The sequence below is a fragment of the Nannobrachium achirus genome, assembly GCF_963921795.1.
Source record: "Nannobrachium achirus genome assembly, chromosome: 8".
NCBI lineage: Eukaryota > Metazoa > Chordata > Actinopteri > Myctophiformes > Myctophidae > Nannobrachium > Nannobrachium achirus.
In genome coordinates this window covers 15,834,349-15,858,639 of record NC_137817.1, presented here as the reverse complement: position 1 = coordinate 15,858,639, position 24,291 = coordinate 15,834,349, and the positions used below count along the sequence as shown (strand labels likewise).

The 24,291-nt window shown below is 42.6% G+C and overlaps 2 protein-coding genes across 2 annotated transcripts in view; one reads left to right on the top strand and one right to left on the bottom strand.

Annotated features, from left to right (window-relative positions):
- Positions 1 to 24,291, bottom strand: part of cntn5 (contactin 5) — a gene marked incomplete at its 3' end in the record, with an annotated part of 350,866 nt that overhangs the window by 79,640 nt on the left and 246,935 nt on the right. Inside the window, exon 12 of the mRNA XM_080731735.1 lies at positions 16,382 to 16,526. Coding sequence (XP_080587861.1) covers positions 16,382 to 16,526 — 145 coding nt within the window. The remainder of the gene's footprint in view (positions 1 to 16,381; positions 16,527 to 24,291) is intronic.
- Positions 10,065 to 12,641, top strand: LOC308289386 (N-alpha-acetyltransferase 15, NatA auxiliary subunit-like; the record flags this gene model as incomplete). The annotated part of the gene is made up of 1 exon (XM_080731079.1): positions 10,065 to 12,641. The coding sequence occupies one exon, from the start codon at positions 10,065 to 10,067 to the stop codon at positions 12,639 to 12,641; it is 2,577 nt and encodes an 858-aa protein (XP_080587205.1).

Genomic DNA, 24,291 nt, shown 5'->3' with positions numbered 1-24,291 from the left:
TATCATAACCACTGCCCAGACTGGATACAAGACTTCCTGTCAAACCAACATCAAGTGGTGAGAATGGGCAGCATCACATCTGACCCCCTGACCCTAAACACTGGAGTACCTTAGGGTTGTGTGCTGAGCCCTCTCCTCTACTCCCTGTACACGCATGACTGCACCACCATACAGACATGACTCCAACACCTTCCTAAAGTACACGGACGACACAACAGTGGTAGGTTGACGAGTCTGACTAGAGATGAGATCAACTCACTGGCACTTTGGAGCCTGGAGAACAACCTCGCCCTTAACATTCAACCAATGGGCTGATCGTGGACTTCAGGAGGCCACGGAAAGATCATGCGCCCATCCTCATCGATGGCGCTGCGAGTTGAAGGGTCAGCGAGTTGAAGTTCCTCAGAGTACACATCGAGGAGGAGCTCAAATGGAAGACATACACCACACACGTGAGGAAAAAGCCTCAGCAGCGACTGTACTGGCTCTGCTGCCTGAAGCTGTTCGGAGTAGGACACTGCATCCTCTTCGAAGGTGTTCTATCAGCCAGGCTGTGTAACAGCTTGGTATGGGAACTGTATAAAAAGTGATGTGTAGTCAAAGCCTAGCGCATCATCAAGGACATGCAATCACCATCCAAGTCACAAACTGCTCAACCCTCGGCCTATCGGCTATCGCAGTATCAAAAGCAGAATCACCAGGTTCTGTCAGCAGCCTGGTGATAGGTCTCAGATCTTTGCTCTTCCTTGGACCCACCTATGTATTATACGTACCAGGGACAAGCGACTTTTTCTTTTTGCTCTTCCTTGGCCTAACTTTGTCCAGAGGAATGAATAACAAATAAGGACAAACAGTGATCCTTGATTATCCTCTCACTCACACAAGGAGCCTTAATAAAAACACAATACACATTCAAACAGACAAAAAAGAAAGAAAGAAAAAAAGTAAAGTTGTACCATTAAGCTCTGTTTGGGGGGTTGGTATAGTTACAGCATTAAGCTCTGTTTGGGGGTTGGTATAGTTACAGCATTAAGCTCTGTTTGGGGGTTGGTATAGTTGCGCCATTAAGCTCTGCCTGCACAGACTAAGGTGATTGAAATTGGCAGGCAGAGAGTCATACAAGCGTGACAAGACTCTCACCACACGTACACCATGCAGGCTCAGGCAGGCTGCAGTCGAGAGACATTTTTCAAATTAGAGGAAGGAGCATTCCTGATCTGACAAGGACACTGAAGCAGAGAGGACACAACTTCTGGGCAATTAACTGAATATACGGTAGCCTAATATCGTCACTTTCGGGCAGAAACCTTGTATCTACAGGTTTCAAGTTTGAACTTTTTTTTTGTAAAGTAAAGCCCTGCTTCATCACACAAGACTATGGTTTTGTGCAGTGCGAGGCGTTGTGTGCTTGTAGATCGGCAATTTTCAAAAATAATTTAATAATTTTAAAAATGATAAATGCAAAACGAACGGTTTTGGACATACAAGGTTTCCACCCGACAACGATGATTCTTTTATGATTGTTCATTAACTGTGACTGGGGTAAAAGTTAGAAATGATTGTGATATTGAACTGAAGTCATATATTGCCCACTCTAGTTCTGGGTAGTCAAAATATGCAAATTTGTCACTGTACTAAATCGCTGCTATGGGGCAGAAACATCTGCTCCATATTTAGTGGGGTTGAGACTACAGTACTTGTCCGTCTTTATTCTTTCCATATTTTCGGATAAACTTTTTTTGCAAGGCTACTCCTCCCACAGTTTTGGTGGCACACACTTGGGCAGTTGGCAATCGACCGGCTTCATTGGGACTTGTCTGGGTGCATTTTGCTAAGAGATACATTTAATAACAGTTTAATTCATATTCATTTATTTGTGAATTAATTTTCTCCATTGACTTGAAATGGAAAATCCAAAAATTTAACTTTTCCCAAATATGGAGGTGATCTATCTCCATATATGGGCATAAAAGGCCGGGACAAGGACGGCATGGTTAGCACCGCTCAAATAGGGACAATGACAGACAGATACAGAGTTATCCATTTATGGGCATGAAAGGGACAAAAGGTAAGACGGAATAAAATTCCCAGCGGATTCCTCATAACTTGCGTCAGAGCAACCACACTTGCAAATTCCCAGAATTGCATCTTTCTAGTCTAGTGGTTCTCAACCTGTGGGTCAGGACCCCCAGAGGGGTCCCCAAATTATTTTAGGGGGTCTCCAGATGATGATCAACTTAATGTGCAACATTGTTTTCTCACTCAACAGTGAACAAACCAACATGAAGTTTAAGTGTATAGAGGGTATCTACACATGTCTAAAGTGACAATTTAAGGACTTTTTAATACATCTAAAATGTCAAATTATACAATAGTTAAATTGTCAAATATTAGAGGCAGAAATTGTGAAAATAGCTGAACTACATGCTCACAACGCCTTGCGTTGCGAGGCGTTGTGAGCATGTAGATCAGCTATTTTCATAATAGAACCATGTTATACAAAATGTAATGCCTCAACTCTTAGTACTTGTCATGGTGGGGGGGTCCCCAGTTAAAATATGATTATTTTGGGGGTCGCGGCCTGAAAAGGTTGAGGACCACTGTTCTAGTCCGTTCTGTTTTTCCGTAAATTAACACTGTATATATACTACAGTGTCACACAAAAGCATCCAAAGTAGCAGATCCGCAAACCTTTGATGTTTTTGAATTAGAATCCTGAAAAGTAACAGTTTTGGACGTGAGGTTTCCACCCGACAGAGACAAAATAATTCAAAGCTTTGTTGTTACACGTCAGCCTTCTGGCAAAACAGTCAGTATTAAAAAAAGAGAGTAAAAAAATCCTTTCATATTATAATGCAATTATATTATTGCACTGCCACAATATTTAAAACAACTAAACAGCAACAACGAAAATGCTGCTTTAAGGTTTGGATTGAGCCAGCCGGTGCGCTTCCACTCTAATAGGATTAATACTCTCTGTTTAAGAGACAAAAGCCCTGAACATTAGTGGAAATCCATGTTCATTAAAAACCTTCATTAAGTCAGCACAGCTGTCAATGGCAGATAAACGCGAGGCCTGTTTGGATTCCAGCCCTGTTCTTCTTCACAGCATTGAACTGCTCTTCGTCCATAAAGATCTGATAATGTCAGATAATCCTTGAAGAGGTCACCCTGGTCAAGACCTGAGTACACATGATGATGGCCTGTTTGGTAGCGCTGGGAAGTAACTAAGTACATTTACTGTTTTGTCCATATAGTTTTTGTATGTATTATTACTGTGTTAATCTTGTATGCAATGTTGATGAATTGAATACATAGATAGTCCCCATGACTTTTTCGTGTCTTTTAGCCTTAATGTCTTACTGTACCACATGCTGTTTTACATGACTGACTAATAAAGTATTCAATCAATCAATACTCAAGTCTGCGATTTTCAAAAAGCTTAAGTTTAAATATGTGGTTAATGATCAATATTATAATCCAGTGGTTCCCAAACTTTTTAGCTCAAGACCCAAAAGAGATATTGGATGTTTGCCCGGGACTCAAACTAGTGAAAATAAGGTTATAGAATATAAAATATATATATATATATATATATATGTGGTGGTTCGTAGACCGCCATACAGTGACCCGGATCCGGGCTTCCCCGTAGGAGGAGGTCAAAGGGGGGTGAGTGTGGTGGGTCGTAGACCGCCATACAGTGTGATAGTCGCAGCCCCAGCCTGAAGCCTGAAAAGTCTAGTATCTGCTCTCGTTCCATAGGGATGTCCCTTTGGGGTGATGGTTAAGATATTGGACTTACACGCGGGAAACCCGGGTTCGAAGACGGGTGGGGAGGTTCGGTTACACATATATATATATATATATACATATACAGTATATATATATATTCATCAAATACTTTTTGGACGTTTTGGAATTGTTTTGAATTGATGAAAAGTTGAGATTTCTTTGTTCAAACTTTTATAAATGTAGGAAATCTTTTTATTTTATTATTTTTTTTAGATATTTACTCACAAGTCACAACCAATAAACATTTTCCCGCGACCCAGATATGGGTCCCGACCCATTGTTTGGTAAACGGTGGTATAGTTAACGAGATATGACTCTGAAATGGGAATTCTGCATAATGAGTACTCTTACTTGTTACTCTAAGTTTATTTTTATGCTAATAATTTTACTTAAGTAAGATTGTGAAATCAGGACAGTTTGTATTTTTGTAATGTGGTATTTGCTACTTTTACAAAACAATCTGAGTAGAGTCTACTTCTTGTTGTTTGGTTTAATCCCACCCAGCCAGGGACAGCTCTGCTATTCAGGAAAAAGATTGATAACAACAACTGTGATTTAACACGATATGGGTGTTAATGCCACCCAGAACTCAATTAAAGACTAGCAGATTCAGATGAGAGATGTTTTTGGATTGCATGGAGCAGTAAAAATATAAGGCTCCGCGGGATAAGAAGTAATGACTTCACTGGATGTTTGAACTGAGATCATAATGGAATGCAGGGGTTCCCAAACTTTTTCAGCCCAAAAAGATAACTTTGTTCTCTCGCCTGTACGCAGGCTTACAAAAATACTCTATGAATTAATAACTTGAGCACTATTAAAAAGAAAAAAGTTGAAATAGACTATTTTCTTTTTTCAACATTACCATAAACAATTCAGCCCTAGTTGTATGACAAAAAGCGAAAATAGCTGATCTACTTGATATATTTTCCACTATTCTTTATGGAATTGATTTGATTTCTTGAAATTTCTCAAATTCTTCATTGTTTGTGTGAAAACATTTCAAAACTAGAAAAATATTGTTCCTTCGAAACAATAGTGGGCTCGCTTCAAGCCAGAAAACAATGGCTATAAAAGTACAAAATGTCAAGATCGCAGGCAGTGCTCTCTTTGACGTTACTGACGTCAAAGATTGGTCCATTTTGTTCCAAAAATGTGTTGTGCAAAAGTTGACCCGCTGGTGGCGCTATAACAGGCCAATGTAAGAAGGGTGGTATCTGTTCCTTGACCTATTGGGAATGTGCTTGCAAGATTTCACGCACATTGCAGGCTGTGTTCATGATTTGAGGTGTTTTTGGCTTTGGCCACTTTATCGCTGCTTGCAGCTATATTCATTATTATTATTTTTTTTGTGTGTGTGTGCACTTCATAGGCATATTAGATAAAGGTCCTTAGATTGTGTGTAGAATGTTTCATGCAAATTGCAAAAAAAAAATCCTAACGGGTTTAAGCGTTTCACAAACTGCTCAAAATGATATAGCGCCCCCCTTTGGCCAATTGGGGTAAGATTGGTTTTAGTGATATTTGGACTAACACTCTACATCTTTGCCAAATGCCATGAACATGTTACTTTGCATGTATGATTTAGAGGCAGAAGAATAATTTGCATAAAACTGCAATATTCATTGAATTTATTTAAAAAAGCATGTTTCAATTTTAAAGAAATCCGATCCGACAGATCTTTAGATATCGGTCCAAAGTTCACGTAAAAAAAGTTTTGTGCACGTGGAGCGAAAATTCCAGAATAAAAGCGGGTTTACGTGTTTTACAAACTGCTCAATATGGCGGAAAATTGAAGGGCGGAGCTTACTTAACAACGACACAGATGTCTTCCGCTTGAGTCAAAGCACGCGTGTAACAAGTTGCATGTCTTCAAACGAAACGAGTCATGACTTATGCCCCTTTGAAGTTTGAATTTTCAAACGCTTCGTATAGCGCCCCCCTTTGGCCGATTGGAATAAAATTGGTTTCAGTGATACCTTGACTAACCCTCTACATCTTTGCCAAATGACATGAACGTGTAACTTTGCATGTATGATTTAGAGGCCGAAGAATAATTTGCATAAAACTGCAATATTTATTGAATTATTAAAAAATTATATTTCACTTTAAAAGAAATCCGCCGAGATTAGTTTGACCGTATTGGTCCAAAGTTCATGTGAAAAAAGTTTTGTGCGCGTATCGAAAAAAACCCAGGAGGAGATAGATTTTTACTGATTTTCATATAATTCCGAATTGTGGGAGACCTAAAGGTCAGAGGTCAAAAGTTAGAGGGTAAAAGTTGTTCGGCATGAGGAGACGCATAAGTGTATACAGGTTTCATGGCTGTATGTATAACACAGCATGAGCTATACCTGTTCAAAGTTCGCACTTTCGAAGGCTTCCTACAGCGCCACCATTTGGCCGATTGCTGTAAAAAGTAATAGCACACTTCGCCACTGTAAACTGAACACATTGATGTTTTTATTTTCATTTTCTCACTAAGTATGTAGGAGTAGAAAGGAACCGAAAATCCCGTCTACTTACTAGATAAACAAATAAATAAATAAATAAATAATGACAATATCTAAAGTGTGCTCGCCAGGTACTGGCGAGCCCACAATAATGTACAGCAATTTGTTTTATATATAGGAAACGCAAAAACATTTAAAAAGGGATACTGACCCACAGAAATAGCTGTGTGACCCAAACACAGGTCCCGAGACGGGGTTGAATAAATTAGAAGGCGCGGCTTGTGATTGGCTGGAGCGGAGGTCGGGAGCGCTCGACTGTGTTCACTTGGACCGCGCGGGTGAATGTTAACCTGGTGAAATGCTAAACTCCCAACGCTGGTGAGTAGCTAACCTGCCGACAATGGAGAGTAGCTAACCTGCCAACGCTGGTGAATGTTAGCCTCTATGCCTAAACCTAAACCAAACCCTGACCTCAGTAACCCTGATGCTGGTGAGTAGCTAACCTGCCGACGCTGGTGAACCGAAAACAAGCGCTCCTTCCCCCACCGTCTCCTACGGATTCCATAATAGCACAAGTACACAGAAAAAAAGAAAGAAAAAGAAAAAAAGAGGCATCAAGGTGTAACTACTTTGTCAATAATTTTGTGAACAATCTTCCACACTGAAGACAAAACTTTATCAAAGGTTCGGTGCAAACCAGATTAAGGCATTACCAGCCAGGGAGAGAGAGTCTCCTAATGCTCTACTGAAACGGTGACAAATGGATTTGTAAGCGTTTGATAGATATCTCAAAACAAGTTGTCAGATCCACAAAGGCCCTGGGGTCATGAATCACTATTTCAGGGCAACGAAACCGCAAACCTATCCCTGACTGTCAGTTAGACTTATGCAGCAATACATATAGTGTATCAACAGTGGTGGAAGAAGTACTCAGATAATGTTTTTTTTTTTTCTCTTTTTACTTAAACCCTCTACAGTTGACCGGAGTCCATCAGGGCTCTATACTAGGGTATTTTCTACTTGGTCTTCTCTTTTTTTTTTTTTTTTTACCTCTATAACACCTATTTTCCGAAAATAGCCGATCTAGAAGCTTGTAGATCGAGGGCCTGAGTAGATCTGCTATTTTCGACTAATGTTCCCATCAGAATAGGGAGAACCCTCTACTTAGTTATATGACAAATAGCACAAAAAATAGATAATACAAGCTTATATCATGACACATATGTGAGCTTGAAGATCTAGAAAAAGCAGAGCCCCCCCCCCCCCCCCCCCCCAGCAAATCAAACCCTGCGTATTGCAGTAACTATAGGAAAATGAAATGGGTTGGAAAATTTGGAAGGGATTCCAAAACAGACAAGTTCAAATGAAATGTGTGAAACCCCCCTGTATCCAATCATCTGTCATTGGTGGCAGTATTAGACTGTTAGACAGTGTTAAGGGGAGAGAGAGAGAGAGAGAGAGAGAGAGAGAGAGAGAGAGAGAGAGAGAGAGAGAGAGAGAGAGAGAGAGAGAGAGATTGGGCTCCTCTTGTAGATCACAGCAACAGGCTGTGATGCTGTTCGAGGCACATGGAATGCATCGCTGAGTCTCGGCTGATAAACCAAAGGTCCTCGCTCCCTCGCTAGGATGCTTGGAAATGCTGGCCACTGACTGATAATTTGAGCACCCGTCGTTCAGAGTGATTGATGCGGAGCGGCACGGCGCCTCGAGCCTCGCACGGCTTCCCCCGAGCGAGTAGATGTTTCTCATAAAAAAAGACGCCGCGCCAAACCGCATGGCGAATTCCAGAAATGCAATCGTCGGGCGTAAAATTGTCGCCGTTCCTGAGGAGTCGGGGGGGTCGAGAGGGGGGAGCCTCCGGAGAGGTGTCTTTGATTTGAGCAGCTAGGTGACACTTTCATTTTCAGTTACAGCAGATGAAACGGAGGCTTGTTAAGACATGTAAACAGCTCCTCTGATGTGCTGCAGGTACCATGGCCAATAAAAAGCATGCATTACAGCCGGGCTACACCAAGGCTTGTATAGAGTAGATTCGACTATGTCTGTGTGTGTGTGTGTGTGTGTGTGTGTGTGTGTGTGTGTGTGTGTGTGTGTGTGTGTGTGTGTGTGTGTGTGTGTGTGTGTGTGTGTGTGTGTGTGTGTGTGTGTGTGTGTGTGTGTGTGTGTCTGTGTCTGTGTAGGCTATATGTGTCTATGCCATGTGCCCATAGCCAATCAGAGAGAGGTAAAAGGGTGAGATTATAATATCGAAAAATCATAACAGTCAGCGGGAAGAGAAAGGTAAAAAAAAGCTCCAGTGATGTTCCAGGAAACAACATCAACGACGACAGTGTCCCAGAAAAAGAAGAGCGGTGTGCCAGCGGTAATCAAGAAAAAAACGCATGTTCGAAGTCCTAGCCCGTAGCCAATCATGGAAGCCAATCAAAGAGGGGCAAAGTTTGACGTCAAAATATCAAGGTATAAGGGTCCTAGCCCGTTTGCCATAAGTCTGATGTAGCTTGAGGATTGGTGGATTGGTGAGCTTCACATGACATTTCGCCCAACCAGACAATAAATGGGCCAATCTCCATGATTGGTCAAGTTTCACATGACATCATAATATCTTACTATAAAACAGGAGAAAAAAAAATCTCTAGATTGTATAATGAGCCAATGGTGTTATTGATGGTTGTCTCATGCATTACTCAATGCATGAGACAACCATCAATAACACTAATGACACTTCATGCAGGGCCTCAGGGCGACAAGCGACCTTGCCCTAAAGGGCTCTCAGGGATCTCCAGATATGGGCATAAAAGGGATTCTGTTGACATCACAGTGAAACCAGAGCATGATGTCAGAGCGGCAAACCCATTCTGGTAGAGTGGTTCCCCTGACATCACAGTGACATCAGAGCATGATGACATCATGATGACACATTGTTTACGGTCTATGGGTTTGCCCATAGAAAAATCACACCCAATGTGAAGTGAGCGGTGGTCGTGCTTGCATAACGTCTTCAGACTAGGATTTGAGTCTAGGATGTACAGGCTATGCTACACACACACGTTTTGCTATGGCAAAACGCTGAGGAAAAAGGCTACAGACATATGACATCACTAGACAAACATGATGCTACGTACACACATTTTGCTATGGCAAAACGCTGAGGAAAAAGGCTACAGACACACACACAGCCACGTATAGGAGCGGTCTACCACCGCTCAAAAATGTGTACACGTCTACATGTCTACACGGACACGGACAAGCTGTGACGTTTCTCATGGTAAACTGCGACCTTCAATCGCAATAATGGTGATGTCACGATAATGTTTATCTAGAAAGAAAGAAAGAAAGAAAGAAAGAAAGAAAGAAAGAAAGAAAGAGAAAGTAGGACTAGTACTATAGTGTGTTGCCCTGGTGGGCAACCACACTAACTAGACTGCACTCTGTCGAGGTGCCAACTTGCACCTTATGCACTCGTGGGCATGGCCTACTTTACATTAGAGCGTGCAAGTACTGCGATCGGTACTGTTCAGTGCTGTCTGTATGTATGTGGGAGGGCAAGTTGGCACTGCTTCATTGGCTAAAGGCCCTGTCTTTGTACTGTCGGCCGGAAACAGACAGCCAGAAACAGACAGCACCAAACACAGTACTTGCGTGCTCTGCTGGCGCAAGCAACAAGTAACAAGTTGCGCTTTGAGTTTCTATATTTGGAAATACTTGCAATGCCTCTCAACCAATCACGATGTGAGGTCAGAACTAGGTTTGTCATCACACATTATTCAGCCCTATTAAACTTTAGTTCCATGTTGCTGAGAGAGCTGATCTGCAGCGACAATGCCGACGCTTACTTTACCACATAAAGAGAAAGCTCTGCTCAACAAGGTCATTCAATGTTTCGAAAACAAACAGTACAGACAGGGACTCAAGTTCTGCAAACAAATCCTCTCCAACCCCCAGTTTACAGAGCATGGAGAGACCCTGGCGTGGAAGGGCTTAACTCTGAATCTGCTGGGGAAGAAGGAGGAGGCCTCTGAGCTGGTGAAGAGAGGCCTGAAGGCCTCCTGGAGTCACGTCTGCTGGCATGTGTACGCCATGCTCCACCGATCCAACAAGAACTACGATGATGCCATCAAGTGTTACCGCAATGCGCTCAACTGCAACAAGGACAATCTGCAGTACCTCTGTAATATCTCCCAGCTCCAGATCCGGATGAGAGACCTGGAGGGTTACAGGGACACACAATATCAGTTGCTGCAGCTGTATCCGACCCAGAGAGAAGCCTGGATGGGCTACGCTATCGCCTACCACCTGCTGCAGGACTACGAAACAGCTTCCAAGATTATTGAAGAGTTCAGGAAAACGCAGCAGGTGTCTCCAAAGAGGGAGAACTATGAGTACAGTGAACTGCTGCTATACCAGAACCAGGTGCTGAGGGAGGCGGGCCGGGATAAGGAGGCCCTGGAGCATCTTACCAGCTATGAAAAACAGATCTGTGACAAACTGACTGTGGAGGAGGTGCGAGGAGAGCTTCTGTTGAAGCTGGAGCATCTGGAGGAGGCTGCCGAGGTCTACCTCCGCCTACAGGAGAGGAACCCAGAGAACTGGACCCACTACCATGGCCTGGAGAAGGCCTTAAAAGCTGGCAGTGTTGAGGAGAGACAGAAGATCTATGAGGATGCCTGGGAGAAGTTTCCAAGGGCTCTGGTTCCTCGTAGGCTGCCACTAAACTTTCTGTCTGGCGAGAAGTTCTGCGAGGTCCTGGACAGGTATCTGAGGATGAACTTCAGTAAAGGCTGTCCACCTGTCTTCACCACTCTCAAGTCACTATACCTTGACAAAGACAAGGTTTCAATACTAGAAGACCTAGTTGTAGGCTATGAAACGTCATTAAAATGCTGCAGAAGGTACAACCAGAACGATGAGGGTGAGGGTGGGGAGCCACCAACTACATTACTCTGGGTGCAGTACTTCCTGGCACAGCATTACAACATGATTGGTCAACATACACTGGCCCTCGAATACATCAATACAGCCATCAAGCACACGCCTACCCTCATTGAGCTATACGTTGTAAAAGCAAAGATATACAAGCGTGCTGGGAACATCAGGAAGGCCGCACAGTGGATGGATGAGGCTCAGTCCCTGGACACCGCTGACAGATTCACCAACTCAAAGTGTGTCAAGTACATGTTGCAAGCCGGAATGTTCAAAGAGGCAGAAGGTATGTGCTCTAGATTCACCCAGGAGGGGCCATCAGTTGCAGAGCACCTGAACGAGATGCAGTGCATGTGGTTTCAGACTGAATGTGCGCTAGCCTACAAGTCGGCAAACAAGTTCGATGAGGCCCTCAAGAAATGCCATGAAATTGAGAGGCATTTTGTGGAAATCACAGACCACCAGCTTTACTTCCACACGCACTGCATGGAGAAGATGACACTACGCTCGTTCATAGACCTTCTGAGGCTGGAGGATGTTCTGCGCATGCATTCATTCTACTGCAGGGCCGCCCACACCGCCATCAACATCTACCTGAGTCTCCATGACAACCCGCTCACCGACGATAACAAGGAGCTGCAGGCAGACACAGCCAACCTCTCAGCCAAGGAGCTGAAAAAGCTGCGTCAAAAGCGGCGAAACCAGAAGAAGGCCAAGCTGGAGGAAGACAAGAAGAACGATGAGAAAGAGAAGCAGCTGAAGAAACAGAAGACAAAAAAGGACGATGGCGACGATGATGAGGTGATCGGAGGCATAAAGGAGGAACTCATTCCTGACGAACTGGCCAGGGTAGAAAAACCGCTGGAAGAAGCTATGAAGTTCCTGACGCCTCTAAAACACCTGGTCAAAGACAGGATAGACACACACCTTCTGGCCTTTGAGATCTACTTGAGGCAAAGAAAGTTCATGTTAATGCTTCAGTCGGTGAAGAGAGCTTTGCCCTTGGATCCAGACCACCCATGGCTCCACCAGTGTCTAGTGCGCTTCTTCAAAGGAGTGTCGGAGAGCAGGGACCTGCCAGAGGCGGTGGAGACGGTGCTTAAGCAGGAGATTGCGCGGCTGTTCGGAGAAAGCAACACCAAGGGTTTCAACCAGGCCTTCCTCAAGCACCACGACTCTGTACCCCACAGACTGGCTGCAGCAAAGATGATGCTGTATCTGGACCCATCGATGGAAACGAAGGCTGTGGAACTGGCCACTGCACTAGAAGAGTCGCTCAACAATAGAACCATACAAATCTGCACAGACGTCCTGGAGAGTCTTAGGAACGGCGTGCTGGGCAACTGTATGGAGCGGGCGGAGGCGTACCGCTCAGAGTGTCACAAGCTTTATCCTTATGCGTTAGCTTTCATGCCTCCTGGATATGAGGAAAACACAAAGAAGATTGCTAATGGATTGGAGACGTCTCTGTTGTGATCGACGTGCTAGCCAATGAGACGTGAGGTGCAAAGCTAACTGCAGGCTGGTGAATCTGAAGCAGGCCGAGCACAGAACCTTAGGAAATGTCCGGTAGTCCTTTAGCAGAATCGAGAATCGAGAAAGTCCAGGTGCTAACATAACAACACAATGCAAGCAAAACAACATAATTGTAATAAAAACTAGAACTGCTCTCTGTCGAGGTGCCAACTTGCGGCTTGTGCACAAGTAGCCATGTATGGCCTAATTGTGCGCCAGTAGAGCGCACACCACTGGCGTGCATAGACGGCCTCCCTCGTGGCCCTTATATATGCCTTGATACTTTGACGTCATCCTTTGCCCCTCTCTGACTGGCTTCCGTGGTTGGCTACGGACTAGGACTTCTGACGTGCGAGAAAAACTGAGAAAGATACGCTTAGTATCTTTCTCAGGAGTTTTTCTCAGGATTTCTTGATCACTGCTGGCGCACCGCTCTTCTTTTTCTGGGACATCTGTCGCTGTTGATGTCGTACATCTCTGGAGCTTTTTTTTACCTTTCTCCTTCTCTTTCACTGACTGTTATGATTTTTCGATATTTTTACCTCACCCTTTACCCCTTTCTGAATGATTCTTAATGATGTCACTGTGTTATTTCAGGGGTTTCTCCATTGGATGACATCACCATGTGTTTTTTCAAGGGTTTTCCCATTGGATGACATAAACGCGGACAGACAGAAGTAGGTTTCCCTAATTTATAGTTAGATTAGATGATGCTGCTACCATGGTTAGATGTGATTTTCCAAGGGTTTTCCCAAGGTATCAAATACCAATATTTGACCTCCTTATAATTTGACACCCTATCCAGACAGCAGCATCATCAGCACCGTTGTTGTATGAATTGAGTACAAAGGGACCCCAATGCAAACAAGCCTAACAGCTTTCTTGTGGTCTTTATCCTTTTATCAGTGAACTGTACTGTCCTGTACCCTTTCCTATGCAAACTTCTAATAAAGTATTCAACCAACCAATCAATCAATCAATCAATCAAACCGCTCACTTCACAAAGGTGTTTCTTTAAAAACTTAAATAGTTTTCATTTGAGATAAATATGATCGTATCGATCCAAGCCAGAACACAATAGATTGATTAACGTCTGGCATTTTGTTTTAAAACTAATGTTTATGGTCATGGCCGACTTCCATTCAAATGAACATGCTCTGAAAATGCATGCGGCCCACCCATCTTCGGCTGCCGTGGTCAGATGTGTGGGCTGCAAACGCTTTAATGATTTTCAAGCGGTGACTTTTCAGAAACGGTTGAAAACCACCAATATAGACCAGTAAAAGCACAGTTTGTGTTAACCACCGCGGTGGAAACCCAATCTGAGAGAAATATGCTATTTTCATGACTTCATGCATATTTTATGCGGGGGAATTATCTTCTTCCCATAATCATGTTCTATTCTGGAGACCAGGAAAGAGGACATGTTTTACTTATGATAATAAAGAAGCTATTTCTAACTCACATGCAGAGGGAACAAAAGTTTAAGTTAAACTTACACACACAAAACAAAACAAAGCAAAAAGTTGTCAAACATGATGTGACTTCTTCCTTGTGTCTAGTTGGGAGTCAGCACAGACTGATGCTACTTTTCAACATCATTAACGACACACTGTTGTGTCAATATGTGTTGCAAAGACAAAGGTTAAAATGTCACAGCACAAACACCTTTGATGAGTGCCACCCGTTGTGTTTAGAACACTAACAACTCAGACACAGGGGACGTTAGTCAAATACAGCAGCAAAACGGACATTTAAATTGTAAATTGCAGAAACTCGGCATACAAATGGAGCAATTACTGTACCTTTGCTATTTATGCACAGTTTTGCAAAAGCTAATCCCAAGCTATAGGCTAACTTCTGTATTTCTGACCGCAAATGCACAATTATTATGGTTTTGTAAGTTGGATTTGTAACAGCTATGCGTAAACATAATTTTAATTGTAAATACATTATTTTGTTTTGATTTTATTGCTCCACTTTTGCCTTGGCAATGTAAACATATGTTTTCTCATGCCAATAAAGAATGAATTGAATTTAAATTGAGACAGTGTAGGAGGAGAGCCAGATAGTATAGGAAAGCTGAGAGGAGACAGTTTAGGAGAGACAAACAGTAAGAAAGCTACGAGAGCTGTTGTGGGAGAGACAGACAGTAGGGCAGCCGGGAGTGTAAGACAGTGTAAGAGCGACAGACAGTAGTCCCGAGAGAGAAAGACATACAGACAGACAGACAGACAGACAGACAGACAGACAGACAGACAGACAGACAGACAGACAGACAGACAGACAGACAGACAGACAGACAGACAGACAGACAGTGTAAGAGAGAAGACACAAAGTAGGAAAGCTGAAAGACACAATGCAAGAGATGCACGTAGTTTGTAGGAAAGCTGAGGGTGAGACGGTGTAGGAGAAACAGACAGTAGAACATCTGAGAGAGACAGTGTAAGAGACTCAGACAGTAGGAAAGCTGAGAGAGACAGTGTAAAAGACAAGCAGTAGGAAAGCTGAGAGAGACAGTGTAAGAGACAAGCAGTAGGAAAGCTGAGAGAGACAGTGTAAGAGACAAGCAGTAGGAAAGCTGAGAGAGACAGTGTAAGAAACAAGCAGTAGGAAAGCTGAGAGAGACAGTGTAAGAGACAGGCAGTAGGAAAGCTGAGAGAGACAGTGTAAGAGACAAGCAGTAGGAAAGCTGAGAGAGACAGTGTAAGAAACAAGCAGTAGAAAAGTTGAGAGAGACAGTGTAAGAGACAAGCAGTAGGAAAGCTGAGAGAGACAGTGTAAGAGACAGGCAGTAGGAAAGCTGAGAGAGACAGTGTAAGAGACAGGCAGTAGGAAAGCTGAGAGAGACAGTGTAAGAGACAGGCAGTAGGAAAGCTGAGAGAGACAGTGTAAGAGACAAGCAGTAGGAAAGCTGAGAGAGACAGTGTAAGAGACAGGCAGTAGGAAAGCTGAGAGAGACAGTGTAAGAGACAGGCAGTAGGAAAGCTGAGAGAGACAGTGTAAGAGACAAGCAGTAGGAAAGCTGAGAGAGACAGTGTAAGAGACAGGCAGTAGGAAAGCTGAGAGAGACAGTGTAAGAGAGAGTAGGAAAGCTGAGAGGGAGACAGCTTAACCAACACATTTCCTTTAACTTTTTCAATGCCAGCCCATTTCAGTGTTTTTTTACGTCCACAAGAAAACGCTGTCTACACATCTATCCGTTCTGTCCATTCTTTTCAGTACCCTGGGTGACGCTAAATTCCACCATTGATACACTCAAACAACCATGCTAACAAAATGAGCAAATACCTACTTTTGCGTTGGGCGCTCCACGCACGCGCTCCGTGCATGTGATAACGATCGGAACCGGGTTGCCACCAGCTGCTCAGATCTTTTTTCGGATTGAAAATCCGGCTTAAGGGTGAGGAGCTATGTGTGTTTATATTTATAATGGATTCTAACCAGAATCACGACAAAGCAGACCCAGAATGGACCGTGCACTTCCGCGTTTTCGTTCAGTCACATGATCTGCCACTGGAGGCAAGCAAGTGTTTCGTATGAAACACCTGTTTATAAAATCAGCAAAAATAATGTATTTTGAGTTGTTTTATAACAAAAATAGCCTATTCTCGTCAATCTACGTCAGTGGCCTGGTTGCCTAATTAATGATTCTCGTCAATCTATGTCTGTGGCATAATGACATCTGAGCGTGGCTATACCGTTTACTTGGCTGTATCCTTCTGTCCGCTCTCCTCCATGTTACGTGGGGTTTGGGCGATGCTCTCGGCCTGCATTCTAGAGCCACGTCTTTCCCCAGCGTGGCGATGACCCGGACAGGATTGGGATAGAAGACAGGTGCTGATGCTGGGAGGAACACAAGCACAAAAGTTTAAGGCATGGGTTTTCAACAGGGGGTGATATAAACCTTTTTTCTCCTTTTTAATAACCACTTGAACCCTAGTGTCCATATTCTGAGAACTTTAGCCAGAATAGATCTACAAGCTCACAACGTGTCGCATCGCGACGTGTTGTGAGCTTGTAGATCTGCTATTTTCAAACATTTTGTACATTTTGATGCCAATGCTTTTGTACATTTTGAATTTCGGACTTTTACTTGTAACAGAGTATTTCTATCCTGCAGTATTGATACTTTTACTTGAGTAAAATATGTGAGTACTTTTTACACCACTGCTTATGTTTACACCATTTCAAACATTGCATTTTAGTAAATGCGCGGCTTCCACGAGTTACAAAAGATAGATTGGATGGAAAACAATAATCCGTCCTCCCCTGCTTCAGCTGTTGTATTTAATAATAATCACTGGCACTGCCCAACATGCCAGAGGCAAAGGACTTAAACACATTTGATGACTCGCTCATTAATCATTGGCCAAATTAAAAAGAAAAACAATCATTGCCAGTGTCATGTTTAATTATATGATTGTAAATCCTTGTTGTTTAATCGTGGAAGGAAGTAATAAAATGGCATCAATCACCTTATAAAATCAGCTAAATGTGAGAATTTAATTGTAAAGCTTGTCGGTTGGTGTTGGCCAGAACGCAATCTGCCATCGCAGTCTGACATAATCAATGTCACCACAGCCAGGGGTGTCGCACCAAATTCTGGGCCCTGGGTACTTTAACTATTGAAAAATAGCACATATACAAGCTCACAGGGCAGAGCTTGTAGATCTGCTATTTTTGAAAAATCATGAAAATTTGTGCAAGTCTTTGAATATTTCATATCCTAGGTTTTTTGAAAAACCTATGTTTCTATGTCAGTGGTGCACAAACTTTTTCATATCAAGGATCCCCAAAATGATATGTATTTGGCCCCCATCTCAAAATATTTAGTTCCAGTGACCCCCCCAGAAGCAACATTTTAGTTACAAATGTTCGCTTAAAAAATACATATATTCAAAGATTTGCACACATTTTCACGACTTTTCAAAAATAGCAGATCTACAAGCTCGCAGTGTGGCACTCGGTGCCGCGCTGTGAGCTTGTAGATCTGCTATTTTTCAATAGCTAAAGTATAAAATAATTAAGGCCCCTCCACCTTGGGCCCTAGTAACTCAGTCCCACTTCCCCCCCCCCCCCCCCCCCCCCCCCGTGTGACACCCCTGACCACATACAGTAAAGCATGTCATAAATAATTACAATGACAGGATGGGTCCTACTACAACTGAATAGTAACTCCATTCACTTGTTTTGAAGCTCTATTTATAAATGATCCAAGTGGCATTCTGTAGCAAAAACTACTAGAATGCAGAGCCATTTAACACTTATTTTAACAACTAGAACAAAAACATCACATACAGGTGTGCCACTTGAGAACTTCATAAGTCATGCCATTGGCAAGACAGTGGATTGTCAGTAAATTGTTAGAACAATGACAGTGAGAGAGAAGGGCATTTGTAAAGGTGTTGTTATGTAAATGCTTTCAGTAACACTAGATAAGAACAAGCAAGGCTAAACAGTGAAAAGAACCTTGGTAAAACAAGTATTTCAAGAAACAAATGCAAGAAAAGCACAGGAAATGTTGAGTTTTTTTAAATGGCACATCTGTACAAAACCTTTAACCAGGCAGATCAAAGAGGTTATAGCTAAGAAACAAGCAGTTATTCATGTACTGTTAACGGCGACTTTGTGCAAACATATCGTCGTTTTCGGGTGGAAACCTTGTATGTTTGTTTTGTATTTGTCATTTTTAAAATGAATTAAACTATAGTGAAAACAGCCGATCTACAAGCACACAACGCCTCGCACCGCGAGGCGTTGTGTGCTTGTAGATCTGCTGTTTTCACTACTTTTGTGCGATGGCCTCGTATGATGAAGCAGGGCTTTACTTTGCGAAAACTGAACAAATTTGAAACTTGGAGATACGAGGTTTCTGCCCGACAGTGACGATATACCGTAAGGCAGTAAAGTCTTTGAAGTGCGTGTAAGCACGTAGCCGCATTTATGAGGCACCGGGGCTATGTGCTGCAGCATGTATGACTGTATGGGGCTCCAAGGCTCTGTCAACACCCATTATTCAAATGTGGAGCGGGTGGCTTTGTAGGTGACATTACACATGATGACAATTCCATCCCGTGCTCTCGCTAGGGGCCATGCCCCGTAAACCCTGTGACTCTGGTGTCTTTGAGCTGAGCGACAGCAGAGCCTCTGAGTGGCAGTGCTCCCTCTGGACATGATGATGGCCAGCAGGAAACAAGAGCTGGTTTCTCTGGTTGTGTGTGTCGTGTGTGTGTGTGTGTGTGTGTGTGTGTGTGTGTGTGTGTGTGTGTGTGTGTGTGTGTGTGTGTGTGTGTGCGTGCGCGCTCGCGCGTGTGCGTGTGTGTGCGCTTGTGTGCGCTTGTGTGCGTGTGTGTGTTTGATTTGTTCATTCTTTATTAAAAAGGGAAAGTGCCGGTCCCAGGCTGGTGGCAGGGTTTTCTTCTTATTGCCTCTGAGAATACTGGAGATATTGTAAGTTTTTACTCCTCTATAATAATTATTTGACAGCTTTAGTTGCTAGTTACTTTGCCGATTTCGATTATTATTACAAAACATGCCGTAAACCCTTAAGCCTTATTTGAATCATTATGTCAATTGAGGCATTCTCCATAATGATTATTGCAAGTATATTTTGACCTACTGTTACTGCCGAATTCTGCAGATGTGTACTAAATGAGTATTGGTATTGCTACTGTTCTAGGGTACTTCTTCCATTGCCCCCCACAATCTTCCTTCCAACCCCCCTATTCACTACCCATCCATCCTCCTTCCCTCCCTCCCTCCCTCCCTCCCTCACTCCCTCACCCTCCATTCACCACCCGTCCTCCCTCCCTGCCTCCCTAACCAGAGGCCATGGAACCCGGGGTTGGGATCACAAGGCACTGGGGCAGCCCGTTGCCCTCGTCTTGCCCGCAGCGATCGCTCATGTGCCGGGTGTTATTAGCCACGTAATCTGTCCTGATCGCGTTTTGCTTGTGGACATCTTGAAAAGGACACAGGTCACTGGGAAAGAGACGCCCGTCAGGGAGCAGATACGGTTACGAGACCATCCGTCACCCGCGTCCAAACAGCGACGGGGGAGGTGACCGAACGTCCCCGTCAAACCTCATTTCAATCTGGGGCTTCTCAGACTTCAAGATGTTTCGTTTATTTTAATTATTAGGGGGGCAATCGCACACTGTGTATAGGCACCCTATTGTATTGTATGTTGTAAGTTTTATAATTTTTATATATATATTTTTTGAAAGATGTGGTTGAATAATCGTTAAGAAAATCTGTAGAACATATGTAATATGTCAGTGCTAGAAAGCTATAGATCTATAGGGACTTACAGCATAGATTAGTCCCCCCAGGAATCTGCAGAGAAAAAGTCTTGATTCCGCGGAGAACAATCCTTGATTCCGTGGCTTGATAGTTAATATTCCGTGGACATTAAAAAATAACCTAAAATTACCAGTTATTAAGCAAAAATCTATTTTGTTTTAATAATCAAGTAAAATCCTTTATGAAATGGGTACAATTGATTGTAATTAGGGATTGGTTAGAATAATCGAACATATTCGAATAATCAATTTTTAGGAATATTTTTAAAAAATCGATATATTTTTAATTTGTATTGTTTTTTTAATAATTTATTTCTGTACTATATTGTCATCCAAACCCTGCCCATAGTAACTACATTTTAGAGGATACCTAGTATGGGTGTAATATTTATTCTCTTCTGCATTAGCGTTGTCATTTTCAGGACCATAGGCAGAGGAACTATAGGTAATTAAAATGAGGCACCGGCCTTGTCCGTCAGTCAAACTATTCCCCCAGGGCCCTAGTGAAGCAAAGCCCTAGTTGTCCTCACCATGTACAAGTCGTTTTATAATATTATAATAGTAATAACTGATATAATATGTCAGGTTTTCTGCTGCGCCGTGTCGCGATTGCATCGCGCCACTTGCGCCGTCGTGACTGTTATTCCGTGGACCCCAGAGATATACACGGACGGCCGAGAAATACGTGATACTTTCCGTGAACGCGTTATCGCAGGTTCCAGGGAGGACTAATAGATAGAATAACATACCTCTGAATATTTAATAATATTATGGATTTAGAAGGAGTAGGGGGTTGGGATACACATTGTTTTCTACTGGTTTGAAAATGTCATGCAATGCCCTTCAGAGAAAGAGTACGCAACAAAGACAGTAAATCAAGTTGTCCTCAAGGCAAACAGACGTGTCACAATAATTGGAGCTGACAGGGAGAAAATGGTTTATGAACCCAAGCGTCAATATTCTGGGGTGAACATTCAGTGAAAATAGCAGATCTACACGCTTGTTGTGAGCTTGTAGATCTGCTATTTTGGCAAAGAGATTTAGGGACTCCAGTCAACAATAATTGACTAAAGCAGGGGTTCTCAACCTTTTTTTTCAGGCCGTGACCCCCAAAATAATCATATTTGAACTGGGGACCCCCTACCCTGACAAGCACTTTTAATGTAGGAGTTGAGGCATTACATTTTTGGTTCCACATACATTATAATTATTGTGAAAATAGCAGATCTACAAGCTGAAGGTGTTCAATTTTTGCAGTATTATAAAAGGTCTTAAAAGTATTTAATTGACACTTCACTGTCCCACAGGTTGACAACCACTGGATTAAAGTATATAGGATTCAAGTGGTTAATTGTAAACAGAGTTACGGCTCCGCACGATAATAGCCACTGAACACAGTCATATTACACGTTTCCATAGTCTTTGAATTTATAACATACACTTTCGTAAATGCTGAAACAAAAGCGCAACACCGTGCAATAACCAGAAATAAAACAAAAATACACACATACAGTAAATAAATAAAATGCACGCGCACACACACGCGCGCGCAGCCGCGCACACAACACACTTACGTAATGCTATTTTTGGTGTTCATCTAATTAACACGCTGTTCGACAGATGGCATAATTAGAATAAAATTGCAACATCTCTTTCATTCATCCACCCTATGAGATGTCCTGGGCAGCTGTTGATTATCTGCAAACACAGGCAACAACAACTCCCTGAACAAAATGTCTTCGACTGAAGTCTGGCATTGTGAAAGTGAAGTGTGAATATGTAGAACAACCCGGGGAGTGGCGGGAATAAATACCTCCTTCTGTAATTCATGCATATAATCAGAAAAGCACAGCAGGTCTGCTGCCACTCTTGTTTCTTTTAACCCATTCAGAACAGGTTCACATTATTGCATATTATTATTTTATGCTTTAACTATTGAAAAATAGCAGACATACAAGCTCAGCCGTGCTGCGAGCTTGTCGATCTGCTATTTTTGGAAAAATCGTGAAAATGTGAATTTTGACACGATTCTATATGTGTCTTTTGAATCCTGTTTCTATGTCAGCAATCTGGCCAGCCATCGTCAAAGAAAAGGTCCTTTTCAGTTAACTGGAGCTCAGTTAGTCTGTTCTTGAGAGACTACTATGTCAGTGGTTCTCATACTATTTCATGTGAAGGACCCTCAAAATTATATGTATTTGGCCACGGACCCCCATCTCAAAATATTTAGTTCCAGGGACCCACCAGAAGCAACATTTTTGTTACAAATGTTCGCTTAAAAAATACATATATTCAAAGATTTATACAAATTTTCACGACTTTTCAAAAATAGCAGATCTACAAGCTCACAGCGCGGCACTCTGTGCCGCGCTGTGAGCTTGTATATCTGCTATTTTTCAATAGTTAAAGCATTAAATAATTCTAGGCCTAAATGGGTTTAAAACACAACTAAAGACCTTTCTGTTTGCCGCTGCCTTTGATTGAGTTACTTTGTTTTTTCTTTCTCTGCACTGTAGCGTCGTCATCTATTATATTTTACTTATTTTGTTTCATGCATCCTAATGTCATTGTGTTTAATTTGCTTGATGTTCTGTGTAAAGCACATTTAATTGCCTTGTTGATGAAATGCGCTGTACAAATAAAAAACTCCTTTCCTTGTCATTTACAGTTATCTTACTGCCTGTATTCTGTAGTTAGCCATGTCTTGGCCATCTGGGTAGTGATGTATATCGGACCAGTTACCCATATACTGTATGGAGACCAGTGGAAACCATATATGGAGATCCATGTACTGTATATGGAGATATGCTGTGAGAACCAGCCACACAGATATGGGCTGTCTTGGCCATCTGTCTTGGCCATATATGGATTCTGTTAGTGTGGTATGTGGCCGATGTGGCCTCCACATATGGGCATTCCCATATGAAGTCCTGTTAGATATGGGCTTAATATTGATGACATCAGGGAACTCCATATATGGGCATAAAAGGGATTATGTTAGCGTGGTTCCCCTGACCTCACAGTGAAGTCAGAGTGTGAAGTCAGTGTGGCAAACACATTCTGTTAGAGTGGTTCCCCTGACATCACAGTGACGTCAGAGCGACAAACCTTTCCTTGCCATTGAAAGGGATAGTTACTGTAGGAGCCAAGCCTATTGGGCTGGATCCCCTATTGAAACTCTACTTATTACTATTCTACCACCACCTTTTGCAGTTCGGGCTTAACCGTGCAGTCGTTTTCTTTTTACAAAACTCTTCAATATGGTATAAAATATGTCAAAACGAAGAAGACAAAAAACTCACAATCATTTGCTGTAGCAATCAATTGAAAAATGCAACCTTTAAACAGGTCATGCCTTGTTTGGTCTAAAGTCATGCAACTTGCTTACACGTGCCTTGACTAATGAAGGACACATCTGTCTCTTTGTCCAATAAGCTCCGCCCTCCGCCCTTCTGCCATTTTCAAGGTTCAAGTTTATTGTCACATATATTCACACAAGTACAAATAAAGTGAAATACTTGTCCTAGGAGCATTCTCAGCTTTAAAACACAACACAAGTGTAGACCTACATACCATGTAGACTACACAACAAGTCACAACAATCATTAACAGACTATCAGGGTGGCCAGGGATAGCTCCATTGATAGTGTTACAGGCTGCCTATGAGTCCAAAGGGCAAGGGTTCAATTCCTGACTCCGGCCATGAATTGAGGTGCATGGTAAATGGTGCATTTATATAGCGCTTTTATCCAAAGCGCTTTACAGAGATTGTGCATTACATTCACCCATTCACGCACACATTCATACACTGGTGGCGGAGGAAACCATGCAAGGCACCAACCTACTCACCGGGAGCAACTAGGGGTTCAGAGTCTTGCCCAAGGACCCTTCGACATTCACTCAGGGGGAGCCCGGATTCGAACTGGGAACCCTTCGTGAACCCTTCGTGCTCTAAATAACGGTTTCCATACCCCTGAGCTATGCCGCATGGGATTCTCAACCCCTAATTAGCCCAGCTAAGCTATATGAAATTATTTTTTGAAAGAAGTTATTTTCAATGTATGACATACTTTGTTGTGAAAATAACTGATTGCAAAACGTTATGGTTTACGTTCCTTCTCCATAAAATTTAAAGGCAAAACAGGGAAAGAAACCTGTGGAAAAAATGCATTTGCAGGACATTTTCTGGAAAAGAGTAGAGAATCACATATCCAGGGGCGATGAAGTTTCAATATTGAGCTGGGTGCTCGTTTTTGGCCCGCCCCTTTCCCCTTTTTGTAGTGGAGTAAAAGTAGCCCACAATATTT